Here is a 23551-nt window from a genome sequence, read left to right as displayed (position 1 = left end):
TTGAGTACTCTCAAAATACATTCCCCTCTTTTAAAATGCAAAGATCTTTGCCTTCAAAAGACACAAGTGCAGTACTTTTCACTTCTTACAAATTGTAAAATTATTGTGATCGGAGCAAGTGAATTTGTATATTAAACACAGACAACATATCACGATGTCTGAACATTTAAAGAAATCACAACAGACATTTTTACATAGTTTCAAATAATAAATAACACAACAGATTACACAGGCTCCACCAGAATTTTCCTCTTTGGAAAACTAACTTATGATAACTCAGACTATCAGGTACATACTGTTCACAGATCAAACAGCTTCTTAAAAGCAGGTGCACAATAACATTGAGTTTTTCAGCTCCTAAAAGCTTCCTCACAGATATTAAATTGCCTTTACTATAAGGCAGCATGAGTAAGAATTGAATTTAGCTTCTGGTGGCAATATAACAACCAAAAACACAGTCAGCAACACTACACATCACATGACAAAACAAATTCAGTGACAAAAGAAGCTGTGAGAAAACGCAGCAATTGAAACAGCATGTGACAATCAGACACAGAAAGCCCACTTTTCTATCCTACCTTTACAGCACAACACTGTGTACCCCAAGGCACCTCAGCCTTATAATACCACCCGAGACAAGCTGTTAAGCTCCATGAATACTTTTATACACAGCAGTTTGCATGTAAGTAACATTTATTCATTCATTTGTAGATGCTCCACACATCTGGTCAAGGCAGGGATTTCTTCTCCTTGATAACACCACCTAAGAAACATTAACAATATTTTAGGGGCTGGAGAGATCGTACAGGGGTAAGGCACTTGTGTGGGATGTACCACATGTGGGTCCATCAAGCACAGCCAAGGGTTGCTCCTGAGCACAGGGCACCTCCCCCGCCCCCAAACAAAAGCAAGAACAAAGTAAAACAAAACCCCCGAATATTTTATACTTTCTCTGGATAACAAGTTTGGAGAGTAAACATCAGTCATGGCAGTCAAGTTATAAGAACCCATGGTGACTAATTGCAGGTATCCTGTAAGTCTATTTACATTCTTAGAACTAAAATCAATCTTCACGTCATACACTCCAATGGCAAAGCGATGTGGGTAGTAATGAAAGCAACAACGACATGGTTCTTCCCCTCTGTGAGAAATGGCAAGGAAGCAGCTCAAACAGGAAAGGGCAACGGAATAATGCACTTTAAGCTGATGCACCAAATTAAGAATATAACGTGAACAAAAGCAATTCATTTATTATTGTGAAATAACAAAGGGCAAAACTAGATGGTCAAACAGAACAGAAAAATCTCTCAAACAAGAGAATTCCTGATGAACTCTAGGCATCGTATCACTGCTGGAATATAGAACTCTGCTTTCCTTAAATATGTGCACTCTCAAATGGGTGCTCTTGGATGAAACTGAGTAAAATACTCCTGTGAGATTTAATTGCTCAATCCAACAGGAGATCAGCAGAAAAGAATTCTGAGGTTACTACATTTAAAAAACTGAACTTTAGGGGGAGAAATGCCAAGAGAGAATGGCACTAAAACGGTTCACATCTGCAGCACTTTAATCCTCATTATGGATCAAAGCTCTCTGCGTTCCTCAATCAATGGTTTATGCAGGAAACAGCAGTTAAAACTCAATCAGAAATGGATCAGTCACTTGGGTGAGAGATCATCCATCAAGATGAACGGAGAGCATGAATTGGAGCATGCTACTGAAGAGTCTGCGGCTGGGCTGCCTTTAGCCAGTGAGTCTGAGGATAAGCCATTGCTGCTATTACTGCCATCCAAAATATTTGAACTGAGGACAAAGCAAAAAGAATTATAAGCAGATGCATCTACTTAGGTCAAGGTAAACATAACATGCCACAACATGCAGTAACAAGACCTCACACATCGTACAGCATTGTAAATCATAAAAAGCATCAAAGCAACTATGATGAATGCATGATATTCAGATACCTGTGAAAAACAAAGCCACAGAAATCTAAAGACACCAAAGGCTCTGTTATCATTTTGAGTGCTCTCTTGGAGACACCCAAGTATCCAACACATAGTAAGTTGTCCCTTTTGGACTTGTGGTTTTCATGAGGGAGATCCATTACCCACAGGCTCAAGGGACTTCCATCTTTCTGATAGGATTTTGGGCTATCCCGGTCGTGCTCAGAAATGATTCTCTTTGGCCCATTCCATGTGTTCATTCTAAGGTTTATAGAGTGCAAGAAGTACACAAGACAGTAGAAATGCAATCAATGGTATGAAAATCAGATATGGCCCTTGCTCTCGTTGAATTCTGAGAATAGCACAGGTGACAGGCAGTGAAGGAAGGATGCATACTGCTCAATATGTAATTATAATTGTGACCAAAACATTGAGGAAAGAAACAAGGATATATGGGAATATAAAACATGGGGATCTAGCCCAACTTGAATGAACAAGCGAACAAGAAAAGTGATATTCCAGCTGCCATCTGAAAGATAAGTAGGTATTAAATAGAGACAATTAGGGAGGAAGGATAGGAGTTCCAGGAGCTAAAAGCTGGGAAAAACAAAGATGGAGAGGTTTTCAAATTTACGATTTATAAACAAGTTTACTTTATTTGTTAGGAGGAAATTAAGTGTGGTATTATAGGAGAAACTGTCAATCAGGAAATATGGATTCTAATTTAATTTGGTCACTAATTTCTTTGCAAAAGCCCATCCTAGTCTCATCAACTCCATGGCTAAAGAGTGAGTCTTTACTAGAATCAGATTTATAAATGTTTAAATGATATATGATATACTTGGATATTTATGGGCCCTATTAAGTTTCACCCTTAATAACACATAATCCCCTCTGCTTTTCTACTTTTCTGGTTTTCTTCAAAATATCACTTTTTCCTATTGCCTGTGCATTGTTTCTAGGAGACAGATACAACTAGGCTTCAGAAAAGTGAAAATAAAAAATGGAAATAATATATTTCATAGTACTCCTACTCTACACTCAGTGCTGTCAAATGCACCATTAATAATACCACTTTAAGTAAAAGTTCAGAAAATTGAGCTGGCTCTGATGTTTTTCACCAAATGGGTCTAAAATATGAATTATTCAAACTACTGAAAGTTGCATAGATAATCTAAAACACTGGAAAATCAAGATACCTTTATATTTGTCTTCCTGCAGATTTTTACCTAGACTAATAGTAAAATTAATATACTTTCCTGAAGCACATATTGGCTGAGCAACTGAAGGACATAGTCTATGCTACTTGGCAGGAAGAAACAGGCTTAAGTTAAAATTTGGCCATCAAGCAGATAATCTGAATATAAATAAAGGTTCTTATTTCAACCACCACACTTACTGGTGACCTTTGAGTAAAAAAGATTCATTTATAATAAGGCCTACTTTGCTCAGGTGAATCCTGTATTCACTCAAAAATACAGAGCAGGCTTCATATAGTGGTTTCTATCATCTAACACTATTGACTACCTAACATATAAGCTAATTTTGAGGCAATCAGGATACCAAATATATATGTATATTATTCGCATCTCATTTTACATATTTTGTAAGAAGATATTTTTGTGGAGTTGCATAGGCCACGTCCTATAGTGCCCAGGGATCCTCCTGATGGTGCTCATAGAACAATAAAGAAACTGAAGTGTGGTCAGCCAAGTACAAGGCAACGGCCCTAGCACCTTACTATCTCTCTAGCCCAATAACGCATTCGGAGGGAATTCACACCTAGCAGTGTTCAGGCATAATTTCTTGAGTGCTCAGGGACCATGTTATGCCAGGGAACAAGCCTGGCCTCCTCTTTAAAAAATAAGATCTAGGGCCTGGAATGATAGTACAGTGGGTGAGTTGCTTGCCTTGCAAGCAGCTGTCCTGGGTTCAATCTCTGGCATTCACATATTCCCCAAGTGTCGCCAAGAGTGATTCCTGAACACAGGGCCAGATGTAAGCCCTGTCTGTGCATCACCAGTTGTAATGCAAAAGCCAAAATAGTTTTATTTTAGTTATCTTTGGCGTTGGAAACCAGAGTATAGCTAGTTCCTATCTCTGTCCCCATTTCTAAATGTCTGATCAATGAAACTGCATTTAAGAGACAGAAGAGAAATTTTCTGCAAAGTAGGATTCAATAATTTTTACATTAGTAGGAATAACTCATACTTGACTAAAATAATGTCAGCAATATAGGTATTCAAGTTGTTTCTAGAGTTTTAAGCTTTCCTAACTTCAGAAGTATAGATGTTACAAACATTTTAATAAACAGATTCCTCTGGATCCATAGGTTGTCTTATTATCACTCTGAATGTCTCTGAATAAAGTAAATCTCTCCAGCACAAGGCAGCACCATGCATTTATGTATCAAATGTCCCCTTCATCACCAATTTTGACACTCCAGGCTCTCTCTGCTAGTCATAGGTCTATGCAGAAGGGGATAGAAGTTGCTATCACACACAGTTTAGGCTATGATCCTCAGGGATTAAGGAAAGCCCCTAGCTAAATATTTGCATGAACCTGCATTATGACCTCCTACATGCTCACCATAACACAATACAGTTTTTCAAATCAACTTCCCCAAGTTTTTAGCTTGTCCAGACATATTCATGGTCTTTACCTAACCTGATTACTTGTCTAGTAACTGGGTAAGCAAATCTATTTATAATGTCATGTGCCTATATTAAAACATATTTTACCATAGAAGTGATATGCAGTTTCCACTAAGTATTGAATTACATCCACTGGTCCTCTTGACAAGCTTTAGAAATTTTCTCTGCAATCATCTACATACCTGGAAAGGCACTCTGTACCAAAATTAGCACGCTGGGCTACTGAGGACGGACAAAAATGAGCGAGAAGAGAATGTAGGACTGAAAATAGTTAGAACAATCTATAAAGCACCTGCTCCAAGGTTATCACAGTACTGATTGGATCTAATAAGCTGGAGTAACCTGTGGCTTCTCGATCAATTAGAAGTACAAATAAAATATTGAATAAGTAATGTACAAGTAACTAAGGCCAATCGTTTAGCTTTCTACCTTATAAGTGAGTTATACAAAGCCCACCCTTTTAATTATAATATGAATGCCCTAATGTACTCTTTAAAAAGTCACTCATCATTAAACTTCTGGAATCAACCATTTCTGAAAGACATAATCTAGCTGTGTCTATTATATGTGTGCTCAGAAGATGATTATAGCTACATGCTTTAGAGCCAGAGTGATAAGAGTAAGATGTTGCCTTGTATGTGGCCAATCTATATTCAATCCTGGCAACACACATGGTTTCTGAGCACTGCCAAGAGTTATTCCTGAACACAAGAATAAGCAATAAGCTGGGAGTAAGCCCCTGAGCATCACTAAGTCTGGTCACCCGTCCCCTTCGCCAATATCATTATTATCCCTCTCCCTTCATCCCAATACTGATGGCAGTGTCAACATGCTCAACAGCAGAAAAGAAAAAGAAAGTTAATTTTAGCACAAAAATACTGACGGATCACCAATGAGACGCTAAAGTGGGATAAGGATATGTGCAAGGCAAAAACAAAGAAAAAAACCTTTTTGAATCTAAGAATTCGGGTTATGTTCCTGCAAAAATGAAACCTGAGTAAGCACTGTGACAGATGCCTCCATTCTTTCAAGATGATTTTAAAGCAATAGATGCTATTCGAAAATGCCATGCATAAAAGGATGTCGGTATTTTTCACCAAGTCAAAAGGATATGATATGCAGATCAAGCAATGCCAATCAATGCACATTACCCACAGCAACCAGAACTCTTTCTCATGTTATCCAGCTGCTGATACTCTCTCATACCATGAGCACAAACTGAGCAAGGTGACTGAACAGCAGCTAGGAGTGGAAGTTAAACTACCCAAAAGATGCACCCTTCCCCAGAAAGTACTCATCGCATCCAAATAATCTCGGGGTTTTTTGGTCACATCAGTTCCATGTAGATTTCTGTTCTATGGCATATGGACAAAGAAACTGAATTCATCTTAAATGATCCCAATATACATTTGATGTGCCTCTCTCAAAAGAGATATGCCCTACCTAATACTCTTTTTATTGTAATCAATTTTTTTTTACCATGAACTGAGATCAGAAAACTTTGAAGACTCAGTGGTCAGCATACTGGTTGATCCTTGGAAAACTCTCTTAGGCTGGCTTTCTGTCTCCATTTCACCTGAAGCAGAAAGAGATGATGCTACTTTAAAACAATTTTAAAGAGTCAAGCGTGGTGCTAAAATTAAATGATCTTTTTTCAACCAAAGCTCAGAATACTTCTTCAAAAAATTTTAATGTATGCTTTACTGTAAGAGAAGTACATTTTCTTTCTTTCTTTTTTTTTTTTTTTGGTTTTTCGGGCCACACCCATTTGATGCTCAGGGGTTACTCCTGGCTCAGCACTCAGAAATTGCCCCTGGCTTGGGGGGACCATATGGGCACTGGGGGATCAAACCGTGGTCCTTTCCTTGGCTAGCGCTTGCAAGGCAGGCACCTTACCTCTAGCGCCACCTCGCTGGCCCCGAAGTACATTTTCTTATAACTAAAAAATTTTAGTCCTTAGGGGCTGGAGAGATAGCATGGAGGTAAGGATTTGCCTTGCATGCAGAAGTACAGTGGTTAGAATCCCGGCATCCCATATGGTCCTCTGATCCTGCCAGGAGCGATTTCTGAGTGTAGAGCCAGGTGTAACCCCTGAGTGCTGCCGGGTGTGACCCCCAAAACATAAAAACAATTGTAGTCCTTAAATAAGCCTTCTCATTTATCATATGTACCATTCAGTAATAGTCACATGTTTTAGCAGAAGAGTTGAGACACAAATTGCACCAGGTAAATGAAACAAGACTTATCACAGTAGAAATAAAGTATCCCCAAACACCAGCAGTTTACACTAACTAGAAACTTCTATGTACCGAACAGTTAGTAAAGACTATTGATTTTATAAAAAAAATTTTTAAAAATATATTCAGAGGCTGGAGCAGTGGCGCTAGAGGTAAGACCTCTACCTTGCAAGCACTAGCCTAGGACGGACTGCGGTTCGATCCCCCAGCATCCCCTATAGTCCCCCAAGCCAGGAATAACCCCTGCGTGTCAATGGGTGTGTCCCCAAAACAAAACAAAACAAAATATATTCAGTTTTGTCAGCTTGTTTATCTAAACTACTTGCAAATTTTATTTTTTTATGGAGGAGAAAAGGAGGAAAATGAGGAGGAGGAAGAGAAGAAGAAGGAAGGAGCAATTTTAATTTTTTTTTTTTTTTTTTTGGTTTTTGGGCCACACCCGGTAACGCTCAGGGGTTACTCCTGGCTATGCGCTCAGAAGTCGCTCCTGGCTTGGGGGACCATATGGGACGCCGGGGGATCGAACCGCGGTCCGTCTCCTAGGCTAGCGCAGGTAAGGCAGGCACCTTACCTCCAGCGCCACCGCCCGGCCCCGCAATTTTAATTTTTTAAATGGAGAGCTAGAGACTTAGAAATTACAGTTGCCGGAGGCTGTTTTATAGACAAATTTTCTTTGGAACTAGACAGAATAAACATCATCGAAAAATTCTTCTTTTTGGTGAGGCAAGATAGTTTTTATTGAAAATTACATAGAAAAAATGTGAGGGGAAAGAAAAAGTATTCAAGAGGGAACACAGGCTTCCCCAGAGTAGTAAAAATATAGCAAGCAAAAATAAATAAATAAATACATAAATAAATAAAACAAAAACCCAGATAAGCAAGAGAGTTTCATGTTCAAGGGAGAACAAGGACTTGAGTAACAAGTCTGAAAATTATTGTCAAGGGTGCCAGGCAGTGGGTAAGGCACTTGCCTTGCACTCTGCCAACTCAGCTTTAAATCCCTGGCACCAGTAGGGTCCTCCAAGTACTGCCAGGAATGAGATCTGAGTGCACAGCCAGAAGCCCAAGTACTGTCTGTGGGGTATGGCCCCAAAACCCAAGAAAAATAAAAAAAGCTTTTTTTTTTATCAAAATGAAAGGCTTTAAATAAAAGATTATTAATAGGAGTTTTCATATTTTTTATGGATTGCTCTGTGTCAGCAGTATTAAAATCTGTTGAGGGACTGGGAATGTAAAAAGCTCAGTGGGAGAGCACTTCTTTTTTTGTGTAACCCAGGTTTACTCCCTGACTTTACAAAAAATTGAGCATTTGAGAAAAAAAATGTTTTAACTTAGTTTCTCTATACTTAAGTATCCTAACCAAAAGACAATAAAGCGGAGTATAATGAAAAGATACTATTGATTGATTTTATATACCTTAATATTAACACACTTCTTGAACTGTAGTCAAATGGGCTAAAAAGTATGTGAACTAAGTGAAAATGAAGTTTAAAAATATGTTTCAAAGCACATATATAATTGAAAATAATTATTACAGGATTCACAAAATTGATATTACACTGGCTACCACAGAAATGGTAATAGAAAAAAGTAGAAGTAACAGTGACATTTTGCAACCAGGAAGGAGTACAAAGTCAAATTGCCCTACATGAAACAGAAAGTCTCTTTCCAAATAAACTATGGTATTATTTTATACAGAAATATTCCCATTTTGAAGCTCTTAACGCCTTAAATGGAAAGCTAAAGACAATGTAGTTCATATTCCTATGTAGATCTCACAGGAAATTAATAACTCTGAATTTAAAGTTTAGATTTCTTTTCTTTGCTGGAGGGCTTCCCAAGCAGATCAGAAGACCCAGGGCCCACTCCTAGAGATCAATCAGACTAAGGGGCACAATAATAGGTCATGAGGATTAGATTCTACTCTGGCCTTTTCGTGCTGGGTATCAAAACAGGGTCACTACACTGTGCTACTTTTAACTCCCTGGTCCTCGTGAGAACATATAAAACATTTTTCCTGTCATGATCCCTTTTGCCTGAGAAATTTTAATGTATTACTGAGTATTCAAGGTGATAAAACACACATATGCCCAAACATTTGTTGATAATAAGTGAAAAAGATTTACGTTAAAAGGCAACATGATGTCACAGGGATATTAATCAACAATTTTTCATTTTGTTTTGTTTCATTTTGGGGACCACACCTTGTATTTTGGGAATCACTCATGGTGGGACTAGGGGGACTATATGCAGTGCCCAGAATGAAACCCTGGTTAGGTCTATGCAAAACAATACACTATACTATCTCTCCAGTTCCTAATTCACAATTTAAGAAGTTCTGGTGCTAAAAACCTAACCCAGGCCACCATATCTGCAAAGCTTGTGCTCGAACACTAGGCTACATCCATTCCCTCAAAACTGTTGGAATATTTTTGTTTGTTTTATTCTGGTTTTTGGCCATAAACAGCTGTGCTCAGGGTTTTCCTGGCTATCTGCTCAGGGATCATTCTTGGCAGTGCTCTGGGGACCATAAGCAGTGCCAGGGATCAAACAGGGATCAACTATTTGCAAGGCAAGCACAGTAAGCCCTGTACTATCTCTCTAGTCCCCCTGAAGATTTCTGTTTGTTTTTAGTGTCACACCCGACAGTGTGTTTATGTCTTATTCCTGTCTCTGTGCTCAAGATAATTTATGGTAGGCTTGGGGGATGATATGAGGTGTCAAAGAGCAAAGGTGGGTTGGTCACAATGAAGTCAAGCACCCTACCGGCTCTAAACCTCTGTTAAAGATTTTTATGATGGAAGAAAATTAAGCAACAACAAACTCAACATTCTGTTATATTACCAAGTAAATCATATTATTTGTCCTCTGGAGCTATTCTGAGAACTACTGAAATTCAGGAAAGATTATAATTTTATTTATTTATTCCATGCTTTCATACCCAATTTTTAAAAGCTGCTACTAAATCTGGAGGAATAGTGGTACTTCAGTGGTGGGACAACATGCTTGTGGATATGTATGAATTTGTACCCCTAATTGAAATCTTATAAAATAATGTTATTTCAATAAAAATAAACAGTAAAAGAGCATATTTTAAAGTAAAAAATTAACGGTACCAGAAAAAAAAAGCTGCTGTCAGGCTTTCAACACCATCTCAATTAGCCAAAAATTCGCTTGATTCTTTAAGCAAAGAATCCCTCCATCTACTGGTATATTTTGGAACAGCCTTGAAATGAACAACTATGTTAGCTTAGAATATACTTGAAAATAATTAATAATAATAACTTTAATTTCTGAATGTTATTTTCATACAATCTAAATTTATGAAATTAATGAATAATTATCTGCATCATTAAGAACAAATACCACTGGCTTAAACAAAAAAATTTTAATGACTGGCACAAATATTGTGACCCTATCAGGATGTATTTTCCAGAGCACACCATCTTTAAGGTGTATGAAATAGGGAACAGGGATCTGCCTCAATGACAGAGCTTATGTCTTGCATGCTTGGGACCTCATTTTGACCTCTAACACCACTAAAAATAAGATGAATTGCATATTATAGTTCCTACTGAATCTGCGTTATTACTGACAAGTTTTCACTGAAATTACAATAGGCATCTGTTTACCTAACAAACATTAGGAGAGTCAATTTGTTCACTGGCCCTGAAGCTGATTTGCACAAAGAAACCGCTTGCTAAAAATAAAAAAGCAAAACTTACTTGCTAAATTACTTTATTAAAAGAACTTCTTTAAAAAAAAACAAACTTCTGGGCCCGGAGATATAGCACGGCAGTGTTTGCCTTGCAAGCAGCTGATCCAGGACCTAAGGTGGTTGGTTCGAATCCCGGTGTCCCATATGGTCCCCCGTGCCTGCCAGGAGCTATTCCTGAGCAGACAGCCAGGAGTAACCCCTGAGCACCGCCGGGTGTGGCCCAAAAAACAAACAAACAAAAAAATAAACCTTCTTTTTGTGTATGAAGTAAAATGGTTTTTGTTTTTTATTTGTATTGGTCTCACATCTGGCATGCTCAGAGATTACTCCTAGCTTGATTCTCAGTGATCATTCCTGGTAGGGCTCAGAGGACCACAAGTAGTGCAGAGGATGGAACACATGCTGGCTGCTTGCAAGGGAAATAAATGCCTTGCTTGCTTTACCATCTCGACAACCCCTAAAGTAAAACAGTTTTACTGGGGAAGGATACTGATTTCCATAAGAGAGAGACAGACAGAGAGAGAGGGGAGAGAGAGGGGAAAGAGAGGGTAGAGAGAGGGGAGAGAGAGGAGAGAGAGAGAGAGAGAGAAAGAGAGAGAGAGAGAGAGAGAGAGAGAGAAAGAGAGAGAGAGAGAGAGAGAGAAATTATGTACCCAGTCCTGAAATACAGGTGCCCTTAGATTGGAGTACCTTAAAAAACTCTTGTTAAAAATAACAAGGGATTGGGAGACAATAGTACAATGGTCAGAATGCATGCCTAGCACGTGTCAGATCTGGGTTTGATTCAAAGCCCGATATTTGCAACTCCCTGCATTGGTGGAAAGTCACACCCTAGGGTAGGGCACAATCACCGATCAGGGTAGGGTCAGTAACATAATAATCCCATAAAATGTTTACATACACAACAGCCTTGAAAGCCCTAAATCTGACAGGTATCTCCAGAACCACAGAGTTCAAGCAGCATTGCATTCTCAGGCCCATGTATAGAACCGCTGCAGAGTTGGCTGAGAATTGCTCCTCATCCTAAACAAACTGACATCCAAGAGCCTGGGTGCTCAAAGTCTGAGTGTATGTTGTGCATACAAGAGCCTGGGTCCCCTGTGCTGGGATTAGCCCTCCAGCATTGCTGAATATGGCCCACAAACTAAATAAAGTGCCATGAAACACTTACACTAATATTCCACATCTCCTAAAATAATAACTAAACTGGCAATTCATTTATTTGCCTTTCTCTTAACAGAATCCATCAGGAGTTGTCTACAAGAATCTAAACACTGCCAATGAATATCATTTTAATTTAGTGCTTCTGTGCCTTATAACAAGGTAATTAAAAGAGCACCCCCCATTATATCAAAACCCTATAGATATTTCACTATGAGGCAATTTTCTCTTTGCAAAGGTGTAATTTTGTGAAGACTTTAGTGGCACACACATTGAGTGTATAGACCTAGTTGCTATGATATAAGCATATATTAATGCATCAATGTGCATCTCTTTTATATTCAGATCACCAAGAGGCAAACTTTTTAGAATATATATTGATAATATGAATATATAAATAAGAATCAATTATAAATTTTAAGAATATAAACAGTATCAAATAACTCACAAAATTCAGCATTAGTAAAGTAAACATGGGGAAGGATAGATTTCACTTACTTAGAAATAAAGAGCCATGCTTTGAACTAATTTCAGATCGAAATTCTAATTTGTAATTCAAGCTCAACCTGGTTCTAACAGAAGTGGGATGCATACCTTTTCTTTTAATCGGAGGAAGAACACTGGGCCTGATGCACTTGACTGGACTGTGGCTCCTGTTTCAAAAGAAAACCAAACAGAAAAGAGCAAGTACTTCTTCTGAAATTCACAGAACATCGGAGCCCATCAGAAACTCTATCAAATTCATACATTGAGAAAAACAGAAAATGTCTGTATTAGAGACTGAATAACCTAATTTCCAATACCTGATCTGACCTGACCTGGCACAATCTGGAAAAACATGGAATTTTAGCTAACTTAAAACTTACAATAAAAATATGCCTAGAACATACATTAAATTGTATTTATTTATTTCATTTTGGGGGCAATATCTGGTGGTCCTTAGGGCTGATTACTGGCTCAGCACTCATAGATCACTCCTGGTGAGCTTGGGAGACAATATGGTGTGCCAGGAGACAACCTGGTTCAGCCACATGCAAGGCAACAGCCCTCCCCACTGTGCTATCTCTCCAGCATTTAGAATACCTTTTGAAATACATAATGAATCTTATTAAAAAGTTATTTGGAGGCCAGAGAAAAATAATGCAAGGGTAAAGGCACTGGCCTTGCTAGGTGACTGAGCACTAGATTAGGGGTCTTAAAACTACAGCCTGTGGGGCCGGAGAGATAGAATGGAGATAGGGCATTTGCCTTGCATGCAGAAGGATGGTGGTTCGAATCCTGGTATCCCATATGGTCCACCAAGCCTGTCAGGAGTGATTTCTGAGTGTAGTGCCAGGAGTAACCCCTGAGCTCTGCCAGCTGTGACCCTCCCCCCCAAAAAGAAAACACAAACAAAACTACAGCCTGCAGGCCACATACAGTCCACTAAGGACATGGGTGTTATTTTTCTTTACCACTGATGCCTATCTAGCTTAACAGCCAACTCATTCTGGGCCCACAGTGTGCATGTGTGGAGTGTGCACCGTACTCTTGAACTCCCCCACTTCTCTCTGTCCCTTGACTGCTCCTCTCAATCTTGGACAGGGTCCTCAAACTACGGCCCACAGGACAATACTGTCCAGTTTTTTAAAAGCTATAGTCTGGACCTCCAAGAGTCTGAGGGACAGTGAACTACCCCCTATTTAAAAAGTTTGAGGACCCCTGCATTAGATTCTTAGTACCCCATAATCCCCAAGCACCTATAGGAAGCACTCCTGAGCATAATGAAAGGAGTATCCAACTGCTGGGTATGACTCCAAAAAAACGTTATCTGAGGTGTTGACTGGTGTACATTCTTAAAAAAAGTTTCCCTCTTCACATATAATGGGTATATTATCATGTAGATGTGTATGTCCTCTCTGAATCTAAAATGGCACCAAGTCTCTAAGAAATTCATCTGACAAAAAAGTAATGATTAAATGAATTAAGTGCCTGGTATAGAGATGTTCGCTGAGAATTTTTTCAATTTTTTACTTTGCAAATCCCCCTAATAAAATGATGGGAATGCTGCTGCAATGGTGGGGAGTGGAAAGGAGTTCATCACAGAGACCAATTTCATAAGGAAGATTGATAGCATATTTAAAACACAGCTCCACTTACCTGGAAAAGCGTCTCGGACTAGAAAAGGAACTTGGTGGTAGCCCACTGCTGTTCACAAACATCTGTAAAGATGGTGAATAGCACTGCTGAAATCCAAAGTGCAATATTTAAAAAAGTTTTAAAGGCTTACAATTTAAACCTATATTCTCCCTCAAACACATTATTATGCTTGCTTCTCTCTCTGTTTCCTTATTTGGCTGAAGAAGCCTGCCTTCCTCTTAAATACATTCTCTTTCTATCCCTTCACATCTTTATATATATACATATATATGTATATATACACATATATGTATATATATGTTTCAATAAAAATATCTTTTTTTTTGCTTTATTGGATCACACCCGGCTCTGCTCAGGGGTTACTCCTAGCTCTACGCTCAGAAATCGCTCCTGGCAAGCTCGGGGGACCATATTGGATGCCGGAATTCAAACCACCGTCCTTCTGCATGCAAGGCAAATGTACTACCTCCATGCTATCTCTCCAGCCCCAATATAAAAAATATCTTACTTCACTAAAAAAAATTCTAGTAGTGATTGACTATCTAGAGACAGTATAGCAGTAAATAAGGTACTTTCTTTGCAAGCGACAGACCCAGGTTCAATTCCCAGCACTGAATCCTGAACACTACCAGGAACATAAAGCTAGATGTGAACCCTAAGCACTGCTGGGCATGGCCCAGCCCCCCACCCCCTCCAAAAAATGCTTGGCTGTCTATGTCATATATTGTTTTTCCAAATTGTTCTTACAATTTCTCATTAATTTTCCTTTCCAGACACTGGATTCTTTAAAAGTGAGGTACTTTAGTGGCCAAGAAGATAGCTTAAAGGGGTGGAACAGAACACATGCCTTGGAGTAAGGCCCAGAGTTCACTCTCTAGCACCATGTGGTCCTCCAAGAACTGCCAGGTGGAAAAGCCCTGGTGGTCCCTGAACACCGCCAGGGTGGCCCTGATGGCCTCCAGCACTGCCAGGCTCCAGCAGTGCTGCATCTCTGGGATTAAGTACCCCCAAACTAAGGCCTATACTGCAAGCCAAGTTTCACTGGGAGTACCCCCTAGCATTGCTGAGGAGCTCTTCCCACAAAAAAGTGAGATGATTTGTAGGTTGGGCTGTGACTCAGTCAGTTGTGGTAGAATACATGTGCTGCCTGTGTGAGGTCCTGGATTTGATTCACACAACAAGCAAAACACAAAAGTGGGGTGTTGTTAAAGAGGAAGTGGCTACTCGGTGTGTGGAAGAGTTTGTATCTTGTCCAAATTTGGACTTACCTTTCCAATTCCTCTGGTGGGTGATGGTGCAGGAGACACTGGAGTAAAGTCAATCCTTTTAGGAGAGTATAATTTCTCTGGCTTGTCACAATCACTATCACTCTGCAAACATAAAGTGTTAGTCTCTCGTAAGTCACAACTCAGCCTACGATAGTTGTTCTTGTCTACTCAAACATACTTATATCTTAGCGTATAAGTGTAGACTCCCAAAGTCACAATCTAAATTCTGGCGGCAAAGAAGATAACCAAAAAATGAACACAAATTTGGAAACAGAGGATAGAGGAGAATGAAGAGAATAAAGCCAATGAACAATGGCTTCACTTTTTCTAGACAAGAAAAATAAGCAGACTTAAAAACTTTACCAGGCTCAAACTCTCATCCCAGGACTGGCTTATCTGCATTGCTGCCTGCACTTCCCTGAAACAGACAAAAGGGAGAAAAGCCTTCAGTGTTCAGAAACCAAACCTACCTTTGACTTTGCCCTGTTCTTGGGAAGCACTTACCTTTCATGTGCAGCCTCTCTCATCATATCCAGGCCTTCTTCCTGCAAAGCAGACATACACTGAAAATATTAATATCGATCCACCTAGTTCTGTCTCAATAACGGCTTCTCTGCCTTATCTGACATATCACAGTTCAAAAGAACTACCATTCTAAGAGTATAGCACATGCCATACCTGTATTTTCTCAGCACAGCCAGAAGGATTTTAATCTGTCTACAACTAAACCCGAGTTGTAGCAGGACTCATATTTATCTATTCACTTTATCATTTATACTGAGGCACCATAATTTACAATACCTCTAATTATACCTTTCATGCATACATCATTCTAACACCACACTCATCGACTCATTTTTAATGTCTCAATCTTCCAAAGGGATAGAAAATGAAAATTTAAAATTAAAAAAAATGTAGATCTTGGGGCTGGAGAGATAGTACGGCATGTAGGGTGGTGGCTTGCACACAGCTGACCTGGGTTCAATCACCAGCACTATATACTCCTATCCCTGACAGGAGTTATCCCTGAGCACAGAGCGAGGAGTAAGTCGAGAACCACAAGGTATGGCTCCGAAACAAAAATAAAAACAAAAAAATTGTAGATCTGAGCTAGTAAGTAAAATTTACCCTTTTGATTTGATGCAGTCTGCTATTAGGAATAGGTGTGGATGACAGCAACTGGAAAGAAAAAGTAAACATTTACTATTTTCTCACACACAAAGCAGCAGCCTGCTGCCAGTAGTGGTGTACAATTTCTTCCTAGATTATTTTTTCATATTCTTCTAGAATTTACCTCTAAATCACTGAACATTAATGCACTAGAGGCAGTACATTCAGTCTTTAGGAAAGTACACCAGGTGTCCAACCTCAAAGCACCATCTGTCGCTAGACAGCCACTGACTTTGACACTTTTCCCAAATGAATGCAGAGCTGTGTACATTTATGTAAAAAAATTGACTTCAGGTCTTGGAAACATCCATCACTCCACTTATCTAAAATAAGTAACTATATGAGAAGGAAAGAAAAATACCGACTTTATTCATTTTTACCCTGAATGTACCAAGAAAGAAAGACAGGCTAATCAGTCCAGTACAATATTTTACCTATTATCAACACTGATCAGTAACACCTGGAGATTTCAAAGCAGATCTTGATTGCATGACATTAATTAATTTCAAAATTTGGTCAGTAAGACCATCACCACAAATCTCACTAGAAACATAAATGTGGAAGAAAAGGTGTATTTTTAAAATAAAATTTGCTTTTCCTTAGAGTATCTTTTTCCTTAAATTAAAGATAAAATCCTGGGGGGAAATTATGTTCCAGCAAAATAATCACAATCTGGATCACATAATATATGGCAAAATTCTTATCAATAGATATTACAGGGTTTTAAATAGCCATGTTAATTACTACTACTTATCCAATAATGAAATACAAATGAATGTTAATAGTATAAAACCAAATTTAAAATGATCTAGCTATAAGAGGGGCTGGAGCGATAGCATAGCGGTAGGGCCTTTCTTTGCCTTGCATGTGGCTGACTCAGGACGAACCTGGGTTTGATTCCAGATGTCCTATATGGTTCCCCGAGCCAGGAGCGATTTTTGAGCGCATAATCAGGAATAATCCCTGAGCATCAGTGCATCAGTGGGTATGGTCCAAAAACCAAAATAAAATGATGGAGCTATAAGAGACCCTATTCTATTAAAACTCTTTGAAATGCAAACTTAGTACACAGTATGGTGATAAAGTGTCCTACTTTTCTCAGACAAAAGCAAATGCAGATCAAATTTGTTCAAAGTTATCCACTGAAATATTGACTTTTCATCCAAAGCTAGTCCTTCATTGCCCACCCTTTTGTTTCAATTTTTCCTCACCTAGGCTTTAGGAAAGAGAAAATCGTCACCAATAAAATCCTTTTTAAAAAAGTCTTTTCTTCAATTATGTAAGTAATACAGGCTTGCTAGTGAACTCTTAATAAGGTCATTTGAAAAAACATGAAGGCCAGAAAACAAGGCAGTAAAGTCTGTAACAGGATAGTGTGGAAGGGAGCAGGGATGTGTCCCCGAGGGAACAAAAGAAAGCCCAAAGGCCGTGAAATAATCAGGAAAGCCAACAGAAGGACTGACAAAAGCTGCTTGTAGAGAAAGACAGCAATGTACATGCGTACATGCTGCATTGACATGATGTACAACTTATCTTTTTCTGGCAGAACTGCAAAGTCTGTATGAAAAGGGGCTGAAGGAAGCAAAGCTGTGTGCGGCACCACATACCAGGCAAACGCATCAAGACTGAGAACAAAGCCAAGGACTCAAGGAGGTGCTGGAACACTAGTGTGAAGTAAAAAGCAGGATTTCAAACAGGAGATGAGAAGAGGCACTGACACTGACAATCAAGTGGGTGCTGGTGACTTTGTGAGAAGGGTTTCTTAATGGAGTTGGGGTAGAAGCCTTAAGATTATGAACGGGCTGAACATTTGGCAAGAAATTGGGAGAGAATGCAATCACAAGCAGGTAAGGGCTGATTGAGTGCTGAGACAGCCCAGAGCAGGGAAAGGAAAAAGGAGAGAATGAGCACAAAAGAAAACAGTCTGTTCTCTGGATATTTAGATATGTGAGTAAGGAAGCGAAGGGAAGGAAAGATCCAGCAAATAGAAACTGAAGACACAAGCTAAAGAGGAGAGCGCAGGCTGAACAAGAAGAGTCAGAAAAGTTCAGCCATTAGGAGAAAACAGCACATGTAGAGTGAAAAGAACCTGAGCTTGATACAAGATAGACATCTGCCTTCTCTGTGAAGTGAGAGAAGGATCCTTTACTCAGAGTAAAAGGCAGTGAGTTGGAAAGCTGGCAAAGTTTTAGCAAGCTATTTAGACTGCAGCTTTGGAGAAGAGCCTGGGACTAGTAGAAGTTTGAATCAAACCAGCTCTGAAAAATAAAACTCATCTCTTTCCAATAATCAATTCATTTTCACTTCCTTATTTCAAAGGCTACATCTTTCCACCAGGTCACCAAGAAATAAGATTTTGGTTATTCTGAATCATCCATCACCCTGCCCTTCTATCTGAAGTGGCTGTCAAATCACAAAGGTCCTAGTTCTACATGTCAATTCTCCCCTTGCCATGCCATTCACTGACACCTTCATTTTCACAGGTAAACAGGGACACACGTTAGTGTACTATAACTTAGAGCACAATGTGATATGACATCAAGAGTATAAGTAATATTTTGATCAAAGTACTCTGCAGAGCATGAAACTAAATTAGAAACCTAGAAGGAAGAACAGGATAGTGGTGAAAGAGAGGCTAAAGACCAGCAAAGAATAGGAAATCAAGGCTGGAAATATAAATCAAATGGTTGAACATGTACTTTTTTCGGGGGATGGAGGTTGTTGAGCTATACCTGCCAATGCCAAAGGATTTCTCCTGATTCTGCACTCAAGGATCACTCCTAGCAGGTTCAGGGGACTATTATGAGATGCCAGGAATCAAACCTGGGTCAGCTGCATGCAAGTTAAGTGCTCTGCCTGCTATTCAATCTGTCCAGGCCCTGAGCACTATTTTTTATTTATGTAGGAGGCCTAGGTTCAATCTTCCAGCACCACAGGCTCCCCCGAGGAGAACCGGGAGTAGGGTCTGAGCACCACTGGGTGTGACTCAAAATACAAAAACAGAATTTTTTTAAAGAAAGAAGAAAGACTCACTATGGCCTTTTGAAGTAATTATTTTAGCAAAATGTATTTGTCAGGGCAAAGAGCCTAGACAGAGTGATAAGAATGTTCAAGTCTTAGAAGAGAGAAGTGAGACAAATTCAAATTCCCTTGACCTTCTCCAGCACGCTACTAATAGCAGGAAAAGGCTGTACACCATGTAGTAAGTTTTTATCATATACATAGCCCAATATGTTGTTATATTTTCTGTCATCCTCACCTCAGGGAAGAAAAGTGAAGTGAATCAAACCTAAAGACCGCTAACATTTCCCCACCCCTTCAAGTATTTTTAGCCACTTCAGCTGGAAATCTTCCGTAAAAGTGTTAGATCCCCCTATCTTAAACAGATTAAACCAAACAGAATGGCACTAGAAGATCTCTATTCTAATCCCAGCTCTGCCACTTACTAATTGTGTGATTCTGAGCAAGTCACAAATATTGGCTGAATCTTAGCTGCTGCATCTTTTAATTGGGAAAAATATCTTTGCCCTGACTACTTCATAGAGGTTGTCACGAGAATTAAATGTGTGAAATTACTTTGGTACATATAAAATACAGGCCAAGAGTGGGTGTTTTGATAATTCCAGAAAAAGTGAATAAGCCAGGTATGCTTAAGAACATCAATGATTACGCCAGTGAAATGCTCAGCATCTATTAACAGGCTCATACTAAGCCATAGACTAATTTTTCAAAAACCCCTGCTTGCTTTTCTGTTCCCCACGTCGCCTCCTTTGCTAGCAGCTATCAGTATACCTTTAACCCAAACATACCTCTTCTGATTTGCTGCTTCTCACACAGTATTAGGTTGAAAGCTTATTATAATTATGCATACATTTTAGATGATTCAGAGGTCAGAGGCTCTCCTATAAATAAACTGATGAACCTTTGTGCGCAGACTATGGAAATCCAGTTCCGCCATTTAGAGGTCTGTTTGCTTACATCTCAGATGTCTTCCCAAGCACTACAGCTACTGGATAAATGAGCTCCACATGTGAAGTGCTACTACAGAAAAACCTCATCATAATTTCTCCCACCACACCAACTAATAAGGTGCTCTCCAACAGCTCTAGCTATATAGAACGATCACGACTGGTGACTCAACTGATAATATCAATCCAAGCATTTTAAAGGAACCTTTCCTTTGGAGAAATAGCACTGTCCAAACAGATAATGTCAGAAATACTCTATTACCATATAAATGATTTTTGCACCCTACGACAAGTGAAGACCACTGTTTTCAGCTCTAAGCCTTATTTGCCTTACAAGCATGATGCAAGCAATGACAAAACAAAGGAAAAAAATTAAAAGACAAAGTCCCATAGCCAAGAAAACAATCTGTAAGAGTCTCCTTTTGACACTCTGAAACTATAAATGGTCACAGCACACAGAAGTAGCAAGCAAGCTAGGTTTTAAAAAAAATCACTATTTTCTTTTGTAAACAAGTGTGCTTTATGAATACATCATCTTAAGACTATTTGACAGTGTTTTCCCTGATTCAAACTACTTTACTTACTTCTCTACTTACCATATTGTAATGGGTCATAACTGTTGCACTATTCCTCCGAGGCCGAAATGAACAAGATTGAAAAATCTGTGAAAGCTCACTGTAAAACATAAAACACAAACCAAGGAGGAATGTCTTTTCACATAAGAGAACCTTAAATGCCAATTCTCTGTTTATCAACAAAGTCTTTGATGGCTCATTTCATATACTGAATAAACACCTCAAGGTCCTCTTCACACCCCCTTGTGGTGTGCTGTGAGTTCCAGGTTGGCTGATTAAAGGGTCCTTGGTGAGGCAGCTAGGTGAGAGCAGGGCAGAGCTCCAGACTGGCTGACTCCACCCAATCACTCACTGCCCCCATCCCAGTCACCAGAAGATATGATTGGCTTCACCCATTAACCCCAGATATTACTGTTTCCATGGCATAAGAAAGGCTGCTGAGCCCATCATCTGTAACAGGAGCCCAATCATCCCCCACTACTGCTCTAAAAACTTTCTTTGACCTTAATCCCTGCTGTTTGACTAAGTAAACCTACCTGGGGCTGTGCTGGAATTGCCCCTTCAGCTGCAAATGCCTCTGTCCCAATCCTTCCTCTCCAGCAACATTCATCTCCAAGGCCATGCCACACCCTCCCAAAGCTAATATTCCTTTGAACTCAAAGAGCACCAGGGGAGATGAGCTACTTGAGATACTGACTTTTCCTTTTATTACTGAAAAGTGTGCCTGTGTCTTAAATTCCTCTTTAGAGAAGTTCTGTTTGTCTTTCTGTACTGTCCTTGAGGTGCCTGATAAGTGTGTCACTCCGGAGACAGGAGTAAAGAAAGCCTTTCAGGATCCAACTGGACTGGGCTGTTAAAAAGAACCCCGGGATCAACAAATTCAGTTCTCCTAAGTTTGAAAGGAGAAAAGAGACTCAGAAAGGCTACCTGACTCATTCATGACATCGCTAGTTAGGGAGAAAATTGGAGGAGGCCTGGTCTCCTCACCTCTTCCTGTCACATCATGCTACCTTTCAAGTAATTACTTATATTGTGATTCAAAAAACCAGTATGCAATTTCTCTAACAGTCTAAACACGGGTCAACAGGATTGCCCCTCGTCCCTAGCAATTGTTTGCTTACCAGATGGGAAAAAGACAACCATAAAAGACTTGTTTATTCCGAGAGCATAAAAAATGTAGAGCTGAAAACAAGATAGCATTAAGAAAGCCTGTCAAACCCTATTTCATAATTTAATAAAAGAAACAAATGCATCCACGCCCCCAAATACAGGTACTACACAGTGTAGTAAACAAGGTTTCCCTCTTTCTTTGCTTTCACTGTGCTTGATTAATGTTTCCAGCTAATTCTACGCCCATCCCCCCTCTTTGGACTAATTCCATTTCTACAGGGTCTTGCAAATTGGCTCTCTACCTAAGATGAATTGTCTACTTATAAAAGTGAAATGTAATAGGCTCCGGAGGTCTGCAAACCTATCACCAGATCCTACCTTAAAATAGACCCTCTGGTTACTTACTCACATAAGAAAAAGCCTGAGACCCCAGCACTAAAATTCAAAGGTCAATTCTTTGTACTGTTTTTTAATACCTGTGTTTTTTTCCCACCTCCACCCCCAGACCCTAAGCTACAGGTTACTGTCTCTTTTTCTCTCACTGGAATGCATCACAGGATCTGAAAACACGAAGAGAAATCTCGGTCACTTCATACGACCCAAACATGCCTTTCCAGGACAGATTATTAGCTGAATGGTGATCAGCGAAGGTAACCCTCCCTTAATGCCTGAGTTCCTATTCGGAGCGTAGAAATAGCAGCTCTGAGAGACAAGTGTCAGGTTGCAAGTTGGGTTCCAGGGGCTTCTGACATTCGGTGGTGTAAATCAGGCAGGGCAAGCAACCTGTTAGAAGAGCCAGCTTCTTGGAGCTCCTTTTAGAATGGGGCCCACAGAGCCCCAGGTAAGGCAACCCCACTCTTCTCCCTCCCGCTCCCCCACTCTCACTGCCCAGAGTTTGGGATTTTTGAACTCTTATTCTGCTTTGGAGAGCCAAAGTCATTCTCCAGTCATGGGGCACACCCCCCACTGGTGGGAGAGAGAGCCCCAACTCTCACTTTGGAACAGGGACACTGCTGCCATGGGGCAATCCCTAAACCCTCGGACTGACTCCATCCTCGATGTTTCCCACTGCCCGCTTTACCTGAGCCCGTGGATGAGGGGAGCGCTGCTGGAGCGCTTCAGGGTGCCCCCATCGGTGGTGGTGTTTTCAGATTCCAGGTCCAGGTCCATTTTCTCCTGAGCCATGCTGGGGACTTCACTTGCAGGCGGGCGGGCGCAGCGGGGCTGGGCTGGCGCTTAGCTATGGACTCCCAAGACTCTCACTGTCTCACTGCAGGACTGAGCGGCTGGGGACTGGCAGCTGGGGGCGGGGGCTAAGGGGCGGAGGCGGGGCGGGGCCAAGCCGGAGGGGCGGGGAGGAGGGGAGGGAATGAATGGAGAGCTAGGGGTGGAGGGGGAGAATAAAGGAATAGGATGGACCAGTGAGAGAGGTGGAGGGCGGAGGGCCAGAGACGGGCAAGCCGAGCGGGGGGGGGGGGGGGGGGGCCGAAGGGGAGGGGGAGAGAGGAGGAGCTCGGCCCGGGGTGCGGGGGGAGGAGGCGAGTGGAAGGAAGGGGAGGCCACTAGGCGGGGGCGGGGGCGGGGGCGGGCCCCATCCCGTGAGCTTTC

At 40.4% G+C, this 23551-nt stretch overlaps 1 protein-coding gene across 7 annotated transcripts; it reads right to left on the bottom strand.

The window, feature by feature from the left end:
• Positions 1 to 242: 242 nt before the first annotated feature.
• On the bottom strand, positions 243 to 23128 carry PABIR2 (PABIR family member 2). 7 transcript variants are annotated; one of them, XM_049766705.1, is made up of 10 exons: positions 23025 to 23128; positions 20843 to 20933; positions 16249 to 16299; positions 15625 to 15665; positions 15484 to 15538; positions 15121 to 15222; positions 13853 to 13914; positions 12308 to 12366; positions 6077 to 6173; positions 243 to 763 (listed from the first exon to the last, which is right to left on the bottom strand). In XM_049766705.1, the coding sequence occupies exons 1-10, from the start codon at positions 23126 to 23128 to the stop codon at positions 694 to 696; spliced, it is 732 nt and encodes a 243-aa protein (XP_049622662.1). In that variant the 3' UTR covers positions 243 to 693. The 7 variants fall into 7 exon arrangements, with proteins under 7 accessions (XP_049622662.1, XP_049622663.1, XP_049622665.1 ...); XM_049766706.1 differs by having other exon boundaries at positions 20855 to 20933; XM_049766702.1 differs by lacking the exon at positions 243 to 763 and adding an exon at positions 1460 to 1803.
• Positions 23129 to 23551: the final 423 nt, after the last annotated feature.

Source organism: Suncus etruscus, chromosome X, assembly GCF_024139225.1.
Source record: "Suncus etruscus isolate mSunEtr1 chromosome X, mSunEtr1.pri.cur, whole genome shotgun sequence".
Lineage (NCBI taxonomy): Eukaryota > Metazoa > Chordata > Mammalia > Eulipotyphla > Soricidae > Suncus > Suncus etruscus.
This window is presented reverse-complemented; position numbering and strand designations above follow the sequence as displayed.